The 20,151-nt window shown below is 36.6% G+C and overlaps 1 protein-coding gene across 1 annotated transcript; it reads left to right on the forward strand.

Annotated features, from left to right (window-relative positions):
• Positions 1 to 118: 118 nt before the first annotated feature.
• On the forward strand, positions 119 to 19,876 carry fndc7.L (fibronectin type III domain containing 7 L homeolog). Its single transcript, XM_018258705.2, has 14 exons — positions 119 to 3,336; positions 6,385 to 6,400; positions 7,976 to 8,233; positions 8,439 to 8,693; positions 9,079 to 9,339; positions 9,566 to 9,823; positions 11,036 to 11,290; positions 13,604 to 13,861; positions 15,268 to 15,522; positions 15,893 to 16,147; positions 17,117 to 17,380; positions 17,751 to 17,780; positions 17,936 to 17,986; positions 19,403 to 19,876. Exons 1-13 carry the CDS (start codon positions 3,274 to 3,276, stop codon positions 17,965 to 17,967), a joined length of 2,460 nt encoding a protein of 819 aa, XP_018114194.1. The 5' UTR covers positions 119 to 3,273; the 3' UTR covers positions 17,968 to 17,986; positions 19,403 to 19,876.
• Positions 19,877 to 20,151: the final 275 nt, after the last annotated feature.

Raw genomic sequence — 20,151 nt, forward strand, 5'->3', positions numbered from 1 at the left:
TGTGCTTTTAGCAGAGAAAACTTTATTGGTGACAACATATTTCTTTGGTGCTCTGTTATGGCTTCCGTAGTCTGAAGGGAAATCAGGGGGAGGGAAGCTGCAGTCCGGTGACAAGTAGAGACAGGCTCAGGCTTTTCCGCCACACACGGTTGCGGGTTTCCAGCCAAATTGGGCTACTAATTTAAAGCCCTGGCGGGGTTTGAAAGTACAAACTAGCCAAGGTACAGATTTGGGCTTTTGGCTGCTTTGTACTTCGCAAACCAGCCAAAGCTTTTCTTGCCCTAATGTGAAAAGCCTGCGTCTCCCAGTGCATGTTGGGTAATGAAGTTTTTGCTTAATTTGCAGACTCTCCTGTTTAATGTAAGACTACAATACCCAGCATGCAATGGGACTGACTTGTGTAGTTACCAGATTTTAGGCTCTGTACCTAGGGTTGCCACCTGGCCAGTAAAAATGAGGGTCGATCCCAATGATATTCATAGGGGAAAAAAGAGAAATATATAGCAAGTATTTCATTTATTTTTTAGACTTTTGTTCATTGCACATATTGTGCTATTTTTGGGCTACTTTTAAAGTGCCTCTTGGCTATTTTTGGGCTGGTTTTGTAGCTGACTTTGGCTGGTTTTGAATATTAGACCTGGCAACCCTGCGGGCGTCACACTTTATTGTTGTGTCGCTGTTAGTCGTAAAGGCCAGGGGTACCTGTAGAGCCTTTGGAAGTTTCAGACTGTGTCTGTGTGATAACTGAGCCGTCTTGACTCATTTTACTCAGGCGAATAGATAGTTTAAATTCAGGTGAAGAGATGTGATTTACAGAATGTCACATCCTTTTAGTTTGTTTGTGATGAACATTTTATGAGGCTGTGCCTTATTATTACCCTAAATAGAGAGGGTCAAAAGATCACTAATATGTGATAATCATTTATTTGACTGGTCATCTTTATTTATATAGTGCTAGCAAGTTAAACAGCTTTACATTCATTTATTTATATATTCATTCATATATTGACGGTTAAATAAAAATGGAAAATTCAATTTTTTTCATTTTTAAAAGGTTTTAATTGAAGCAGATGCTGGCACACCATGCAGGGAGATTAGTGGATCATGATAAATTGGCTCTACAGCAACTAATCTCCCGGAAATGCTTTCCTGACAGCAATAATGTGAATTGCAGGTGGGAAACCATACGTGTTGCTTTGTTTTTCTGAAGTTGCCCGAAGTTTCCTCATGAGGAAACTTAGGGTGACTTTGGAAAAACAAAGTTATGTACAGTAACGTAACTAGCAGGGGGTGGGTACGGGTGGGCGGACCCCTCTCCGTACGCAATTTTCACTGCGGCTGCACAGGTCCGGACTGGCAATCAGTGGGTTCTGGCAAATGCCAGAGGGACTGCTGGAAGTTGCCATAGACAGTCAATATTTATTGGGCTGGTGGGGGCTGCTTGGGCCTCTGTGTACTTGGAATGCCTGGGCCTATTGTGAATCCTAGGGTGTGCTAACTGAGGGGGTGCGGACCCTCGTCAGATCACATGGTGATGTGTATGTTTTACCACTAACAATCTATATTATTGTGTTTACATTTATATGGCCTGGGAGACCAGAACGGCTGCCTCCTTGACTACTATGATGCAAAGCGATATTGTGTTATTTTTATTCTCCCAAAGTCACCCAACTTTAACTTCAGAAAAACAAATTATTAAGGCCCAGGAGATCGGATGCCTCCTTACCTCTTGGTGCATGGCTATATTACTGTGAGACAAGATATTACTGTAAGATGTGCTATTTTTGTTTTCCAAAAGTCACCCAAGGTTTCCTTGTAAGAAAACAAAGTGACACGTATGTTTTCCCACACGCAATTTATATTATTGCGTTACATTATTATGGCTGGGAGACTGGCACAGCTCTGCCTCTTGGTGCATCTGTGGGCTCCCGTCAGAATAAATACAAAATGTGTTTTCACAATTCTTTGTACACACTGGAATTTCTTGTGTGAGCTTACTGGTACCTCAAAATCTGTGTGCACTTGCACAAGCGCACATCTTAGGGGGGAACATTGCTTGAAACCCTATGGATTTGAAACAAGTCTGTTCCAACCAAACTTTCTATTTGGTACACCTTCCTTTGTTAAAGTGTGGACAGTCTATAGTCCCATGTCTAGATTTAAGCCGTCCACTAGATTGTCACATATACAATTTTCACATATATGAAATGTCAAAAATTATCAGTGAAAATTGGTTACATAGTTAAATCAGGTTGAAAAAGGAGCATCAAGTTCAACCCCTCCAAACAAACCCAGCATCCATTACACACACCTGCATATACTCATACCTATACCAACTATAGATTTTAGTATAACAATATCCTTGGATATTATGCTTTTCCAAGAAATCATCCAAGCCACTCTTAAAAGCATTAACAGAATCAGCCATCACAACATCATAAGGCAGTGCATTCCACAACCTCACTTTTCATCGCTGTGAATAACCATCTACACTGGTGGTGAACAGAATTGTTTTTTGCATTGGGGCAAGGTGACACCCCTGGGATATTTAAGATACATTTACATTTTTTTAACCAGACTTTTGTCTCATATAGTTCAAAGAGTGCATTTGATTTCTTTGCACTAGAGATGCTCTCTCTCTGTCTCCACCAAGACAGGCCACAGCAGTCCCATGATCACCCCAGATGGTGAAACCCATTCTCTGTAACTTGAAATTAAATTGTTGCAAGTCTGAAAATATATATTAGTGGACCCAGGTAATAAAGTTTACAACAAATTACCTGTGCCATGATAAATTCTCAAAAAGTGGTATATAGTATATGGTAAAGTAAATATTTCTCAAACACTTTGTCCTATAGTTGCTAATTACATTTTAATACCTTTTGCGAGCAAGAATGATAAAAGGTTGAGAAATTATCAGTGTTACACTGAAGGTCAACATACACACACAACTCATACCTTGTAATATGAGACATGATTAACCATACAAAGGCATTACACAAAACATTAAACAATTTCAGTTAATTTATTTTTATATTATAATACATTGAGTTACACGGATTATCTTTCCGAAGTGAAGGTGTTAATAAGTCCCAGCGTGATACTGTATTTCTCACAATATACCAATGCAGCCTCCACCCTCGTTCAATGAAAAGGCTGCAGGGAGGGTTCTTACACAGACCTTTATTCTTCCCTATCACTCTTGTGGGCATTCTGCATAATCCTTCTTGTGAACAGACGTCTAGTAAGGTGCAGCATTGTTCTACATAGAAAATGGGAGCAGAACCACCAAATCGCTCCATCATTCTCTTATTCCTTCTTTCCTCACTACTACCAGTAAGTAAATATATTTTCTATTACTTACTCTAAACTGTAAGCACTTGTTTATTGGCACTGTAGAAAAAAATATGTATTGAATATGCATAGTCTTCCAAATAATATCCGTGCAAAACAATCATTCACTTCAATGTATACATATGTAATACATTTTAGCCTACCAAATAATATTTCATATATGGGTACTGTAGTTTAAGTTGACTAGTGATAGTTATGGCTACGGCAAGATTATGTATATTTGTGTGTGAACTAATGGGCATATAATAAAAGTCACAAAGTATGCACCTTGCCTAGAATCCTAAAGATAAACAGTCAGTATGTATCGGTTACTGGTTACCTGTTTGAACAAAAATATTTGGTTGATGTGGGCTAATAAACCTGGTGACAGAGTTCCGATTTTTATTATACTACCCACTTTATGTGCATACTGTATAACAGTGACCCCATCACTACCACTGTTTTTTTATGCTCACTCTGCATGCAGAACATGCTAACATACTGTTTACACAAATCCACCGAAATGATTAAACAACAAGGATAAAATACAAGTTAGCCATGTAATTGCCCAAGACCATAATCATAAAAAATAAACTCATAAGGGGCATTTTTATGAAGGGTCGAATTTTGAATTGAAAAAACTTTGAAATTCTAAAAGACCAGCCAAAGTTTTTTCTTTTGGTCGAATAGGTCCGTTTTCGATCGAATAGGTCTGTATTCAGGTAAATTCGAATCGTATGAATCGAAGGAATAGCACATTTGATCGAATTTGATTTTAAGCTTTTTCCAAAAAAAACCTTTGATTTTCAAAGTCCACCAATTGACTCCAAATAGGTTCTAGGAGGTCCCCCATAGGCTAAAACAGCAATTCGGTAGGGCAGGTTTTAGATGGCGAATGGTCGAAGACAGTACATAATAAATTTCGATATTCGAATTTTCGTTTTTTTTCTTCAAATTGAATTAGGACTATTCCCTAGTCGAAGTATACAAAAAATAGCTCAAAATTCGTATATTTTTCATTTGCAAATTCCCCTCGACCTCAAATTAATCTGCCCCATAGTGTGGCACTTTGCAAACAACCCAACTCTTGTATGATTTTTCTCTTTGCAAAGTTGGGATCTTTAGTTTTTTGCAGATATTTGTTCTGTCAATCTAAAAACTAATTTTATGCTTTTTATATGACAAATTCAATGTTGAAATTGTAACAGATAATTGCACGATTTCATTCACAATCTGTTTTTGAAAGCATAGGGCAAAATGAGAAGTCATCAGATCAGTTCTCTCTGCATTGGAATTTGCAGTCGGAAGGTGGAAAGGTCATTAATCAAGCATGAGCCAAATCTGTCTTCTCTAGTCTGTCAGCAGTTGAAAAGACTCTCTCTTGTATGAATGAAAAGATTCAGAAGCAATCTATGCACCCGAAATATTAGAAGAGCAGTTAGACATTCTGCCATATCAATGGATTAGTGTCAGTTTCTATATGTAAATGTTCCCAACCATGTATAACATAAGGTATCTGATTCAGATTTTTGTGGATGAATAATAATTAGCGAATGTAAATATCACAATATTCTACATTAAGGAACAGCACTATGTCAATAAGGACCAGTGTGTGTGTGTGAAACTTAAAAAAGCATTAAAATAAGCAACAAAAAGTTTTAATTAAGGGAGATAAAATGTGATTATTTTTGCTGATATGAACTTCACAAATCCCAGTCTACTCAGCTAGACAAAAATGAGATGTTGAACCAAGTTTATTGAAGTTGAAGGTTGAGAAAAAACTCCACCTACATGATATACACTAGCTTGAACCGCATACTTGTGTTTGTACACCAGAGAATCTTCATCTTCAATGATGCTGAAAAATTTGAATGTTGAAAAATAAATACAGTAAATAAAATTGTGGTTGAGACTATTCCCATTAACTTCTAAAGAAACCTTTTTACTTTCCATGGTTTTCAAGGCAACTTTCTGCATTTTTTATCTTTAATAAATCCAAACTATTTGAGGTTTCAGAATATACTCTGTATTTGTGTTTTTTGGTTTGAGAAAAACTAGATTTTTGATAAATCTGCCTCTTATTATCAAAGCTATGAATACCATCCTTTAAAAGCAGTAATATTTAAACATGACATCTCCCAAAGGGGCTGGGCAATAGTTATATAAATCTACTTCATTGAGGTACTGGTTGTTTTGATACCATATAAGTGATCATGTATTAAATTTTTATTTAAATTAAAAAAAAACTATTAATTTGAAAATAAACAGGGCCTCATTTAGTAATAGAGAAAAATGCTATGTATAGTTAATTCCATGCAATAATTCCATGCAATCTGCAACAGGTGCAGTGACAAATGCTGGCAAATATAATCAAAAACCCCCATCATGTATGGCATTATCAGATATGTAAGTTTGCATATATTTAGGGGCAGATTTATAAAGGATCAAGTTGTGTTTTGCATGAAAATTAGAGTTTTCAAGGTGATTTTTCTGGTCAAAAAAATTTTTTTTGGGTTCAAAAAAACCCTCTAATTTTTCACGTTATTAAAAAAAAAATCAAATTTTTTTAGATTTATTTGATCCCAACCCTAGAAATAGCTTGAAAAGGAAGATACGCCTTCTAAAATCTGTCAAGGTCATGTAGAAGTCAATGGCAGAGGTTCCTTGAACCATTTGAAGATTTTAACAGCCTTTATGATGTTTTTCGGAGGGTTTTGCCTGAAAACTTGAGCAATTTGAGTGATTCAAGTTTTTTCCGGAGAAAACTCGATTCATTTGAGCGATTCAAGAATTCGATTAATTAGAGTTTTCGGATTGTTAACCCCGAACTCGCTGAATTGAGTTTTTTCCATTCAAGTTATTTCTTAAATTCAAGGTATAAAAAAAACTCTAAAATTCAACCTTTGATAAATAACCCCCTTAGTATTGCACCTAATAACGGTAAAAGAGAATCATTATTAATATCATTATATCCCCCTATTTTTTTACAGGGTGCCTTTTCCCAATTGTAACATATGAAAACTAAATGTACTTTTTATCATTTTTTTTCAGATGGCATCGTGTTCAGGTAAATGGTTTTTTTCTTACTTTGCTTTGCATGAGGATATGTTTTTGCTGGTTTAATTTTATGACACCTCTCTGTACAGATGAAGAATTATTCGTGCTATCACTATGATGGCCCTGTTCTACTGACCAGGCCCCCCAGTGGCTCCATATCACGCAACGTCGCAACCAGAACTGCAAGGCCATGCCTTCTTTTGCCTTCTTGTTATATAAAAGAGTTGTGGGAATCAACAGGGAAACTTATGCCAGTTTTCCTGATGGACAATAGTAGCTAAAATGACAGCCATCAACATCTTTATAGAAGCTAGGGTTAAACACAAAAGTAAAATAAATATACGCTGTAGTTCTAGCACTAGCACTTTTTTTTCGTCACAGCACACCCATACTGGACAATGTTCTTAAACTTCTTATTCTTTCAACTTTAACATGTGGGGATTGTATTTCAGTACATAGGAATCATTATCCTCTGTTTCAGTGCATTATAACCGTTCCCCATTACATGAAGTACTACACAGCTTGCCCAGCATCAATATGAATTTTGATGAACTTTGAACATAGATCTGCGTGACAGATTCCCTTTATTAATTCATTATTTAGCACATTGTGTTTTTTTTCTTAACTTTTTATTTGTAAATCTACAATACTACAAAATATATATGTATATATATGTCTCAGTATTTGTTCATCAGCATGGCAAAATATTTTGTGATGGATATTATCCAAAAACAGACTTGTACATGTTATAGTTACCAGAAAATGTAAAGGTTCATTTGGCCGTCATTACAAGAATCATTCTTACTATGCCACCGCTGTCCCATAGGCCTTTTTTCTTCCTCACTCATCTACAGAAAACTACAAAAGTGATTCCTATAATTACTTTTTTCACTCTTCTAAACTTTTTCATCTTAAAGGGTGGTTCATCTTGAAGTTAACTTTTAGTATGTTATAGAATAGCTAATTCTAAGCAACTTTTCAATTTAATTTTCTTTTTCATTGTTTTTAAATTATTTGCCTTCTTCTTCTGACTCTTTATAGCTTTCAAATGGGGGTCACTGACCCCATCTAAAAAACCATATGCTCTGTAAGGCTAAAAATGTATTGTTATTGCACCTTTTACTACTCATCTTTCTATTCAGGCCCTCTCCTATTCATATTCCAGTCTCTTATTCAAAGCAATAAATGGTTTGCTAGGTTAATTTGGACCCTAGCAATCAGATTGCTGAAATTGCAAACTGGAGAGCTGCTGAATAAAAAGTTAAATCATGCAAAAACCACAAACAACGAACATCAATTGCAAATTGTCTCACTCTCTACATCATATTAAAGTTCATTTAAAGGTGAACAACCCCTTTAATGACACTTTTTCACTCTTATCGTCTGTATTTTATCCTGTCTGGGTTTCCAAAATATCCACTGTAGAAATTAGTAAATTATTGCCACGACATTTTAGTGAATAAGTCATTTTGTATGCTTACCATTTTCACAATATTTCTAATATTTTCTAATAGTAGATTTTATGATTAAAAATCCCTTGAAACATAGTTTTTTTGATCACTTCTTTCAACACTCCTTTTTTCAGATTTTTCTATATCTATATTTGAAGTCACATCAAGAAGTTTCTATGTTCAGTGGTCCAAGGTTCCTGGTGCCATGTCTTACAAAATCTCAGCATCCCCAGACATATTAACAGGCGAGCCAGCATTTTCAGTGTTTGATGCAACTACCATAATTGGAAGTGTAAACACACTTCTCCCAAATACCAATTATCAGGTTACTGTTGAAGCCATGAACGAATATGGCGCTGTTCTTGCTCAGGCTCAAACATCTCATTTTACAGGTAAGAAGCATATACAGAATAAAAATGTTTTTATACATTTCTGTTGATTATAATGTACCTTGGCAGAAAATATTGGTATCCTGTATCCACCCTTAGCCCCTTGTAATAAGGGCCATAGTAACTGTGTATTCATCCAAATATTTTTATCAGCAATTGTTTTCACTGTTGACAATAGGACATTTACTTTCTACTATTTCATGTTCAGCTCCTGAGGTTCCCAGCATTGACCAGACTTATTCCAAGCTAAGTGGCAGCATTACTGTGGAGTGGACTGATGTGCCAGGGGCCACAAGCTATCAAGTGACAGCTCAGGATGGTGAATCCTTTTTTCAGACAATTGTCTCAAGTTCTCCAGGAACTGTTACTGGCTTGCAGGGTGCCACAACCTACACAATACGTGTACGTTCCATAAATTCTGCTGGCAAGAGTCAGCCGTCTCTTCCCAAGATGGCAAAAACAGGTACTATGTTCAGGCCTCTTTATTACTCTTTGCATATATTTCCCCCATTTCCAATTTCAAGTAATGGCTATTATCAAACTTGTTTTAAAGAAGATGCAATAAACATTCCTCTAACATCAAGACATGTTTTCCCTATTTGATGAATAACATACATAATAGGAGACTTGTGTAATGTCACATTTTATTTTTTAAAAATAATCTTTTTGAATAAATCGTGAACTTTTTGTATGTTTTCTGCTTTAAAAAAGCAATTAAAATAATAAAAATTCCAGAATCTGAAATGACAAAAACAAAATACAAACAAAACATGCATTGATTCATAAAAGAAAAGATCATATACTGTACCATTATGTTTATACTGAATGTCATTTATTGTTTTTGACAGTGCTTGGCTCTGTTTCTGTCACTGTGGACTCTCCAGCTAGTGATGCCATTATTGTGAGCTGGCAACCAGTTTCTGCTGCTGTACTATACTCTGTATCCCTTATGAGATCTGATGGTCTGGGCAATAGGTGGAATGAAAACACAACTAGCACATCTATTAACTTCACCTCTCTAGATCCAGGCACAGTCTATACTATTAAACTCAATGCCTGGGATGACCAGGGGATTCCTGGAGATGACATCACATTCATCCATCTCACACGTATGTAACTGTCTGATTTGTAATCCCAGATCTCTGTGATTTAATCCAACACATATAACATGCTGGTCAACAGAGTGTCTGTTTTCCTACTAACTAGAAACCACCTGTTCTGTCAGATATTGGCTTATCCATTTAAGAATAGTATATGTAATGTACATTAAGCATTATTCTATTGTACTGTAATGTTTGCATGAATAATTAAAATATACCTTGTTTGCCTCTCTAGGCCCTGCAGCACCTTCTGATGTGCAGATGACATTTAGCAATGGAGGGTCAGATGCTATATTTTCTGTAATTGGAGCAGATGCCACAACCAACTACACAGTTCATCTTTTTACTGGAAATACCAGCATGAATTGCTCAACTGTTTCAGCCTCCTGCACAGTCTACTCATTGGAGTGTGGACTTGAATATGCAGTGTATGTAGAAGCAATAAATGAAGCAGGGTCCAGCCTATCTTCTAAATCTTGGAACCTGAAATCAGGTATGAGATGCATGCGTGCAAACAAAAACAATAGTGTGTTAGGCCTTTTACAGGTATATATAGATTTCAGTGCTACATTAATCAGTTGCTGTATTATCCAGAAAAGTCTGCTGTTATCAGTTTGCTAAGGTTAGGTACCAGTGGAATGCTAAAAATGCAAGAAATTTCTTTAGGTCTGTAGGAATAAGGGGAAAATGTAATATTTGAAAAGTATTTCTGCAGAAAGGTATTTAATAAGCCTAAACATGGCCATAGATGCAAAGATCCAATCGTTCGAATCCTCAAACGATCAGACTTCCCCATCTCCCGACCTGCCACTAACCATTCAGATCAAATAAAGTAGTAAAAGAACAGATCAGCTGATGTTCTGCCCCTGACAGCAATCGTACGAAAGTTATGTCCGACAAAGCTAGTGACAGTCTCCCACTGAAAATCGTAACGACCGGCAATACATGCAGAGAAATTATTGGCAGCCGACAGAAATCTTTTAACCTGTTCGATCGACCAAACGACCAATCTCCGCCAGACGAAAAATGTCGGGACTCTCCACACGGGGTCCGAAAATAGTACGAATCCTCGATTCATGCGATCGGAGCTTTGCGTCTATGGCCAGCTTAAGACAAATTCTGTATGTAAATCATCTCTGGGAGGGGGGGATCGCTGACGCTTTAACTGTTCTAAATTGATACATATAGTTGATACATTTGTTGATATATTTGGTTTGCTGAGCAGAATCCTTAAGTTTAATTAAAGGCAGCTGTTAGAATTGATACAATAGTTACTAATATTCTACTAATATTCCACAGATACTGCTGAGAAGTATATCAACTAATTGTATCAACTAATGTGGTAAATTGTAACAGTTCCGAATGCTCCTGGATTACTGAGCTGACAGACTGAAACACTAGAGACACGAACATTTACTTTAAACTAAAATTTTGGGAAAACGGTTAGAAATAAATGGGAACAATCTGAAAACAACTGAACTGAAAAAGTATTTGGAAGGTGAACAACCCCTTTAAGATACAGAATGTAACAACCAAATTAAGAAATAATAACAAATCTATGTAGATTTTTATGGTGAAATTTATTTTAGTTAACTGCTTTTATTTACATTTCGACAAATTCTTATGGTATAACAGCAGAACGGTGCGCATATTATTTATCTGAGAATTTTGCAGCTGGGTCACTTTATTTCTTCAACATTTTCAGTTCCATGTGCCCCCAGCGCGATAACAGTTGCAATAGAGGAGGCGGGGAACTTGTCAGTTTCGTGGACCACTGAGAACCTCTCTGAATATTATGTGGTGTTTGTGAAAAGTGATGATGGACTGGAGGTTCATTGTAACACATCCCAGACTCACTGCTACTTTCCAGCGGACTGTGGATTCATCTATTCCATGAGTGTTTTTGCATACAACAAGGCAGGGCAAAGTCCCCCCGGGGAGGTTTTCACCTACACTACAGGTGAATGCAAAATGACTGTTGAATTGAATTTTACTTGTATTCCAAATATGTCTCTGAATGTATGTGTCTCAATGAAAACATTTCTTTTCCAAAACCCATTGGACATATCCAAGCTGTCTTTTATGATTGGTTTATGGGATAAAAAGGTGTTTCATTTTACTAAGTGCAAATTCAAAAAACATTGCAGGTGTCAGGTTAGTAGTTTTAGAGAAGTGGACATTGAGATACACACACCTCTTTTTGAGGACAAAGAACAACATTAATCCACAACAGTCCTCAGTATTGCTGTACTCTGGCCATAATTTAGATGTCTCTCATTTTCAGGGAAAAGGATTTATAAAAAAATCAGTAAGGGTTATTTACTAGCATTGCACAATGCTTCCCCAGTTAAGAGCCTAGAGCAGTGAATGAGATAATATCTTCCTGGATTCTACCTGTACAAACCTGATCAAAGCTAATTCTTGATGTGTTAAGTTTGCTCATATAAAGTAAATGACACCCAGTGAGATATTAATGAGTCATTAGTTCATTAATGCTAAAGTTGGAAAATGCCAAAACATTACTTTGGAGCCCTGTCCTTGCCATCTGCCCAAAGACAGGGTAATGAATGTCACCTTAAAAGTTAAATTTACACCTACCCATTTAAGTATAAGTTTTGCACGAACTACAAGCTTCAGATTCTTGATTTGCACTTGGTTTCATTTATAGAAATATTATTGTTCTCCTTTCTCTGTTTTTGTTTTTTTTTACTCATGAAATCCCCCCCTGTAACAAGCTTCTCCAGCATCTTAACATTTAAGCTATCTCATTACACATAGGATAAAGAGTCTTTTATGTCATATCTATTTCACATCCACAAGAATGTTTCCAGATAATTATCATTAATACAAAAAGAAGCCACCCAAGTATCTTATTTCATAGGTTTGTATACAACGAACATAGCTCACTTTTAGCCATTTGTTGTTACCTTTATGTCACAGTTTTCTAGCATTTAATACTTTCTCTTTTGCTAAATATTCATTTCTGCTCCTCATGTAACTTTTTTTAAAGCAAAAATAAAATGATGTGCATAGTTACTTGTTTCTAGAAACAGATGAATTTGGTACATTATTAACTCACATCACAAGCAAAACAGGGTCTTGCTTGGTTCTGCACCTAGAGATGGATTGGAAATTTAACACTAGTTTCAGAGTGCAGTGCCGGTGGGTGCAAGACATTTCTGTAATTGCAGCCTGCCAGGGGGCCTGCAGTTAGTACACAGCTCCATTATGGCCTGCACTAGAGTCCTGCACGGGTCCAATTGGAAGGACCCATGCCCAACCCAAACCTGCTGACTCCTAACCTGAAACACACCCACCACCCAACACGTCCCCCTACCCAGAGTCACTACCTGACTTGGACCCTATAAGTCAAACTTAACATCCGACCCGGAACCCGTGAAACTGGAAGTGACATCATATCAGACCAGACATGACATCACTCTGCTGCCCATTCATACGGACAGGTAAAAAAAATCCTTGCAGCACCAGGGAGGGTGGGAAGAACCAGCCCCCCACATTTGTCGGGTACCCAGACGAGTTACCCAAGGACTACCCACACAGTCAGGGAATCAGGTATTTTCTACCCACAACTTTGTGGGTTTTCGGCGGGTACCCAAACTAGTGCAGGACTCTAGCCTGCACCCCCCAACACTTCCTAATTTTCACGAATGACTGATCCACAAGTAAGGGAGCATTCCTTTGTTCCTATCTGCTACTCATGAATACAGTGCTGCTGAACACAGGCAGTGCTGAATTCATGGGGGGTGGGGTGGAATAATGCAGGAATATGTGTTCACAGAATTGCAGGTCAAGACTCAAATTGCAAAAAATATTGCAGATTGCTTGATTTTTAGTACTTATAAATAAATGACTCCCAGCATCTCTTTAAGTGGGATTTTTTCCATGCACCTCTGGAAGAGTATGTAGATGAAGCCTAGTTGGAAACTTCAAGGTGCTAAATACTTGTGCATGAAATTTTATATGAGCTTTAAGCATTAAACTCATCTGTTTAACACTGCTGCAGATTATTTTATACACATGTTTAAACTTAGCTCATATTTGTAATACAATGCAGATATTTTCATATCTGTGTTGAATCGTATATGTACAACTAGAAGTGCAGATAGAAAAAAAAAATCGAACAAAGATTACAAGTTTTTTATGCTTTTTAAAACTCCTGATATATTGTTTGCTGTTGTACCGCATTACGATGGGTTTTGAAACATCTTCATTCTGAAAGCTGTATGTGACAATTTGTGTTTCCTTTTCACAGCTCCGTGTTGCCCAAGTGATTTCAGTGCGGAATATAAATCCAGTGATACGTTAGAGATTGTGTGGTCCCCTGTCCGTGGTGCTGAACTCTACGAGACCAAAGCAGATGATGGGAATAATGTGATACTTTGTAATGACACAGCTACTCTTTGTACACTTTCTGGACTGCAGTGCAACACGCTGTTTAATGTCACTGTGTATTCCCTCAGTGAATACAGGGGCAGCAACACGTCATGTGCCTCAAAGTATATGAAGACAGGTATGTGCTCATTGTGTGGTTCACAGCATTTGTCACTGTCACTCCCTTTAAAATTGCTAGACTTACCTATGGCATAAAGGGAATGGGGATGTATAAGTCAGAAGCACCAAGCTACAGAACACAACATTATGTAGTTATTATAGTTTATACAGGAGCAGTGACCAGCTCCATGTTGTAGCTCCCACCCTTTCCAACTATAGTCAGGTGATCCCACTGGTGTCTAATAAAAGGGCAGCCAAGTATGGAGGTTTACTTTGAAAGCAGCAAGTTAAGTTGCAGGTAAAACCAAGTCCCTTTGTAAAATGTATAATGAAGCAATAGAATTCTTAATGAATCAGATAAAATTGAGCATAGGACTGGCCAGATATGGGATGACTTTGACGTAGTTGGCCAGCTTAAATATATTGCAATATATGGACAAACAATCCCTGTTTTGTTTAAAGGGTAAGGCATTTTTTAGTAGCAGTATGCACAAAATGTTGCTGTCTTAAATATATTGATAATGGGTTGAGTGCAGAGGACTCTTGTATTTGACATTATGTAGTTATTGTTCAGTCTCTGTTTTTGCAGAGCAATGTGCAGGTCCCTATTGTGGGGAGGGTGTTGCATTTAATCTTAACATCTACTTCCTGTGGAAAGTAAACATTACTCAAAAGAGAACTGAACCTATTCATTCTGCATTCTTGAAAATGGAACTGTTAGTTAATATCTGCTGAAAATCCCTGTGTGCAAAACATTATACATAGTGGTAACCCTACTAGCTCTGACTTTCATTTATGGCAACAAAATATTTCACAATAATTAACTATATAAACTTATTGTATCTCACAAGTATACAATATGGATACATACTATATTATGATTATCCTTTATTTATATATGTAAGTAAATCACCTGCATTTGATATTGACGTCCATTGCCAGCTAGATGAAAGTTCAATTTAAATGTGCTACTAAAGAACTAAACCTATCCTTTCTGCATTCTTCAAAGCTGAATCATTGTTTAATAGATATCTGCTGAAATTCTCTGGCCCACACCTTGTGTTCAAAACATTATACCTAGGGGTAACCCTAGATCTAACTTTCATTGTATCTGTTCTTTTACACTTTGGATGCCAACTAAATATTACACAGCAATTACAATAAATAGGACTTGAGTCTCACAAGTATGCAATATGACAGTGTTATTATTTTTATTTATGTAGCACTTACACGTTAATCACCTGCATTTAATATGAATACTCTGGCAGCTAGATACTGGATTTATATCATCCCCAGCAGGATTATTTAATGTTATAAGGCCACAACCGCTGCAATCACACAGCAAGAACACCTTTGCATATGAACAAATTATATTATATATTTCAACTTGACTGTCCATTTATCTAATACAGTGTCTTTATTTAGCTCCATGTAGTCCAGAAATTACAAACATCACCAATATAAATGAAACAACTTTCACTGTGTACTGGAATGCCAATAACAATGATGCCTTATACACGGTGACTGCCAAAGGAGAGGATGGATTTTGGGACTGCACAAGCGCCAACACCTACTGCTCACTGGGGGACCTTCCCTGTGGCTCACTTTACATGGTCAGTGTGGTGGCAGAGTCCATTGAAGGAACAAGCTTGCCAAGCTACAGCATGCCTTTGGAAACAGGTAATCCTGTCTTCTTATTAGTGTGTATGCATAGTCTAACAGGAACTCAGAAAACAGGAACTAAGAAAATAAATGCACATAAAAGAGCTTGACTTTTGAAAATCATATGACCCAAGTAGGAGAGCAGGTACATTTGCTCTGAAAAGTGAAATGCCTCTGAAGGTGGGCAGGGGCTTTTATTTTCTAAAATCAAATAAAAAGTCATTATTGCTAGGAGACAGAATTAATTTAGTTAATTGGGTGACATGTCCAGGAAATGTGGGTACTGAAATAGGTTTAGCTATCTTAGATTTTTAGTCCAGCTAATACATTTCTAGATTAGATTAATCCACTAATACATACTAACAGAAAACCACTTGCTTCATCCTAGCTCCATGTTGCCCTGCTAATCTCAGCGTACTCCAGGTCACGCAGTCTGTGACAAACATCAGCTGGTCTCTGTCCAAGGGAGCGAAAACATATAATTCAGTTCTGGTGTCCCCTAAAGGAGAGGCAAAGTGCCACACTCTTCAAAACCACTGCCTGCTTGGATGTATCACTTGTGGAACAAGCTACTCTGTATCAATAGAGGCTATCAGTGAAACTGGCCTCACATCTGTATGCAACTATCATGGCTATTCTTCAAGTACGTATCACTTTGAACTGTGCAGAACACCCCCGTAACCCAACTTCTTTAAAAACACTTTTCAGAGTGGTCCTCCTCTACTTACAGCTACAGATGGCAATGTCGAATCAAGCTGTAATGATTCAGTATGCAAATTGGGTGCCAGCAGTACATTCATGTATCTTTTACATCTCTAATTCTTCTATGGAGTTTTAGGTCTGCTCATACCAAACCTTGTTTGGGAGCAAGCGCAACTAGCCTTATTATTATTTTTACCTCCACAAGTTAGTAGAGTAGCTATCCCTCCTCTCTTGAGCTATAAACAAAAAGACTCCCGCTCGTAAATTACATATAGCTAATGATGAGAAATGAAGATTAACCCTCAGAAAGCATGGAGAAGTTGTTGTTTTATGTTTCCTTTGTTGGGCCAAGAACTGTACAGTGAGGGTCAGGTTTATTAAGGGTTGAAGTGAAAATTTGAATTCGAATTTTCACTTTTTTTTTGATCAAAACTCTCAAATTGAAATTGTGAATTATCCAAACTCGGTTCGAGTTTTAATTTGAATTTTGAGATTTTTCATACGCTGGCCCTTAAAGAACTCGGATTTGACTGTTCACCACCTTAAACCTGCCAAATTGCTGTATAAGTCAATGGGAGAGGTCCATGGATCAATTTGGTGATGTTTGCAGCCTTTATGACATTCGAGTAACTTGAATCAAGTTGTTTTTTATTCGATTCGATTTTCATTAATTCAAATCAAATTCGATTAGAGGTTTCGGGTCGATTAAATTCGGCTGAGCTGAGAAAATTCTATTTAATTAATAAATTTCGGTTGGTCAAATTTCGAGTTTATGGGATATTTAAAATGAATTCAAAATTAGACCCTTGATAAATGTGCCGCCGAATGTCTATTTAACTTCTTATCCAATTGCTTGTGAAATCAGCAAATTGTATCCAGTTAATGTTACCATATTATTTTTATTCCATAGGCGAATGTTGCCCATTTGGTGTTAAATTGTTATACAGCTCATCCAACAATGGGATTCGTGTATCTTGGCGAGCATCGTCTGGACCAGGCAACTATAGTGCCAGCTTGCATGGGTCTAAAGGGAATTTCACATGCACTCCAAGCTCCAATCTTAGTTACTGTGATGTAACTGAGATTCCATGCGGAGACGTGTACACTGTAGTTGTTTCTCCAATCACAGCAGGAGAATCCCAGACCTTATTTTGTCCTAAGAAAATGTATTCTGGTAAGAACTGTTCTTTGTAAGCAAGTAAGTCTGCATTAAATATAAATGTCTTCTTTATAATAGTGGGCAGGTAAACTGTAGTGCTAAACCAAAATACAATATTATTTATTGTGTGTTGTGTGCACCAGTGAAACAATCCGAATAATGTAAATTATTTATATACAAATATTACAGAGATTGTTCGTAATTCACATCATTCCTGGCCCTATATTACAACTACCCATATAAACCATTATTGATAGTATGATATTACTGCACAAATGGCAAAAGATATTTTGCACATGAAATAACAGCATTTAAAATGTGAAGCATTGTGCATAAAAGATTACTAGAACACAGACCTAACTCAGTGATATTTTCATTTTATCAGTGGCATGTTCAGGAAATTCCCTTGGAACGGGTAAGAATATTCATTTTATCTTATCGCCTCACAAATAGTTTTTAATAATGATAGTATTGCCATGTAAAAAAATAGAGGGCAAGAAAGCACTATAGACGGCAAAAAAACCCTGATATTCCACTCTTACCATGCTTATTTTATTATCTTTTCTTCAGTAATCTACCGAGGCAAGAGAAGTATCAGCTAGGGCTACCTTCAAGCAACAGGTAAATTATGTTACAAGGACTTTTACAAACTATGTATTGCATGAAGTATTCTTCATTATAAGGGTAACTAAAGAGTAGAACCAAAACTCAGTGTCAGAAGTTCATAATGCCATTTTTTGAAACACAGCGATCATAGCAAACTTAAATTGTGGCTTTTAATATCCATTAATAACTGTACAGGTACGGAATCCGTTATCCGGAAACCCATTAGCCAGAAAGCTCTGAATTACAGAAAGGCCTTCTCCCACAGACTCGAAATAATCCATAGTTTTAAAAATGATTTCCTTTTTCTCTGTAATAATAAAACAGTAGCTTGTACTTGATCCACATTAAGATATAATTAATCCTTATTGGAAGCAAAACCAGCCTATTAGGTTTATTCCGCCTTTAAATTATTTTTTAGTAGACTTAAGGTATTAAGATCCAAGTTAAAGAAAGGTCCATTATCTGGAAAACACCAGGTCCCGGGGCATTCTGGATAACAGGTCCAATACCTGTAGTCTCTCTTGGATCTATATTACAGCAACTGTCATCCCACTCTGATACAACAGAGTAAATTACCAGTATATTGAACATATATCAACTTCATGGGTTACTCACTTACCAAATCGTTGTATATATAGGAAATACCAGTACTCTGCTACAATCCTTTCTTGCTACTTTTTTTATCTTATGCTCTTAGGGGACCTCATTATTCATTCACTAGTTCATTCTCTTATTAGGGCAATGACATGTGGTATTTGGATTGCCATGGCTCTCTCAGTATTAGAGTATGCGGTTGTCAAAATGCTCTTAACCGTCTTTTAACGATTCCCACTAAAAAAAACTGTCTATGGCAATCACTGTTTGTGACAGACTGATAACACTCAGAAAGGGTTGCGTCCATTTTGAAGGCTACATATTTCTCAGACCGTAGCACCCACAGATATAATAACGGAAAGAGTGCAGGTACTGTCTGGACATTTTATATATATATATACACAGTATATAGTGTATATATATTATATAAAGAGATCACCATGACTTCCACTCTTAGCTTTGCACATTAATAGGTGATGCCTGATCCTGTATTATGGAGCTACCTTGAATACTTTCATGACCTCCCGGTTTGTTCCTCCCTATGCCATGGGGAAGAAAAAAATAATACGCTGTACAAAATAAAGGGCCATTGTGCCTTTAAACAATACAGAGTTCGCACACAAGCATTTTGTAATTTGACACATTTACACACAATTTCTTGTTGCAGTTTAAAGAAGGGCTCTTTGTATTCCAATGTTAGTGAGAAATACTTTGTGTGATCAGCTTCATTAAAGAACCTAGAAGTATTCCAGTAAATTATCACTGTATTATTGTAATTGCCATTCTAGAAAGAAAAGAAATCTAGTTTCTTTTATCTCATTTTCATCTCATTTACAGAGCTTGTTATGTGAAATGAAGATGGAATAACTGACCGAACTGAAACAAGCCAGCATTTTAATCTCTGGAGATATAAAACTGTAAAACTTAAAATGGGTTTTGGTTTATAGGAAACAACATTTAATAGATTCCCATTAGTGAAGTGCAGTCATGGTGCAGAGATTGTATGTTTACTACCTTAGTTAAATAATACATTTATGTCTCTCTGGAGCTCGCAGGCTTCTAATATGGCATAGAAAGAACACTCTAGGTAATATTAACTGAAAAACCTCAGCACTCCTCAGGTTGTTTAAATGAAGTTATCTTTCTTTTATGAACGTTGTGTTTGGGCATTACATGTCTAAACTCCAATACAAATTCTTCTTTCTCTCAAAATAATGAAACTAATTTTGTTTCCTATAAACCAAACTGACGACCTAACATTTTCTGTTGCTTTATTTATAGATTTAATGAAATAAACACATTTGCATAACACTCCGTTTATTGTCTTTTCTCTTGCTGCCTCATTTTCTGGGGAAGACTGGGATTTTCCACACCATACTCCCATGACTCATACTTAGAGAATCGATTACATGGACACGCCTGATAATTAAAACTTAAAAAGACCTTGGGAGCTCATTGATTTGAAATGTAGAATCTGTTATAATGCTGATGTGTAATATTTTGAAAATGTTGAATTAATAAAGCATAAAATATTCTATCTAGTTCACTAAATAAAATATATCGCTTTGCAGACAAGAATAGCTGGT

Source organism: Xenopus laevis, chromosome 4L (assembly GCF_017654675.1).
Source record: "Xenopus laevis strain J_2021 chromosome 4L, Xenopus_laevis_v10.1, whole genome shotgun sequence".
In the NCBI taxonomy this organism is placed as follows: Eukaryota; Metazoa; Chordata; class Amphibia; order Anura; family Pipidae; genus Xenopus; species Xenopus laevis.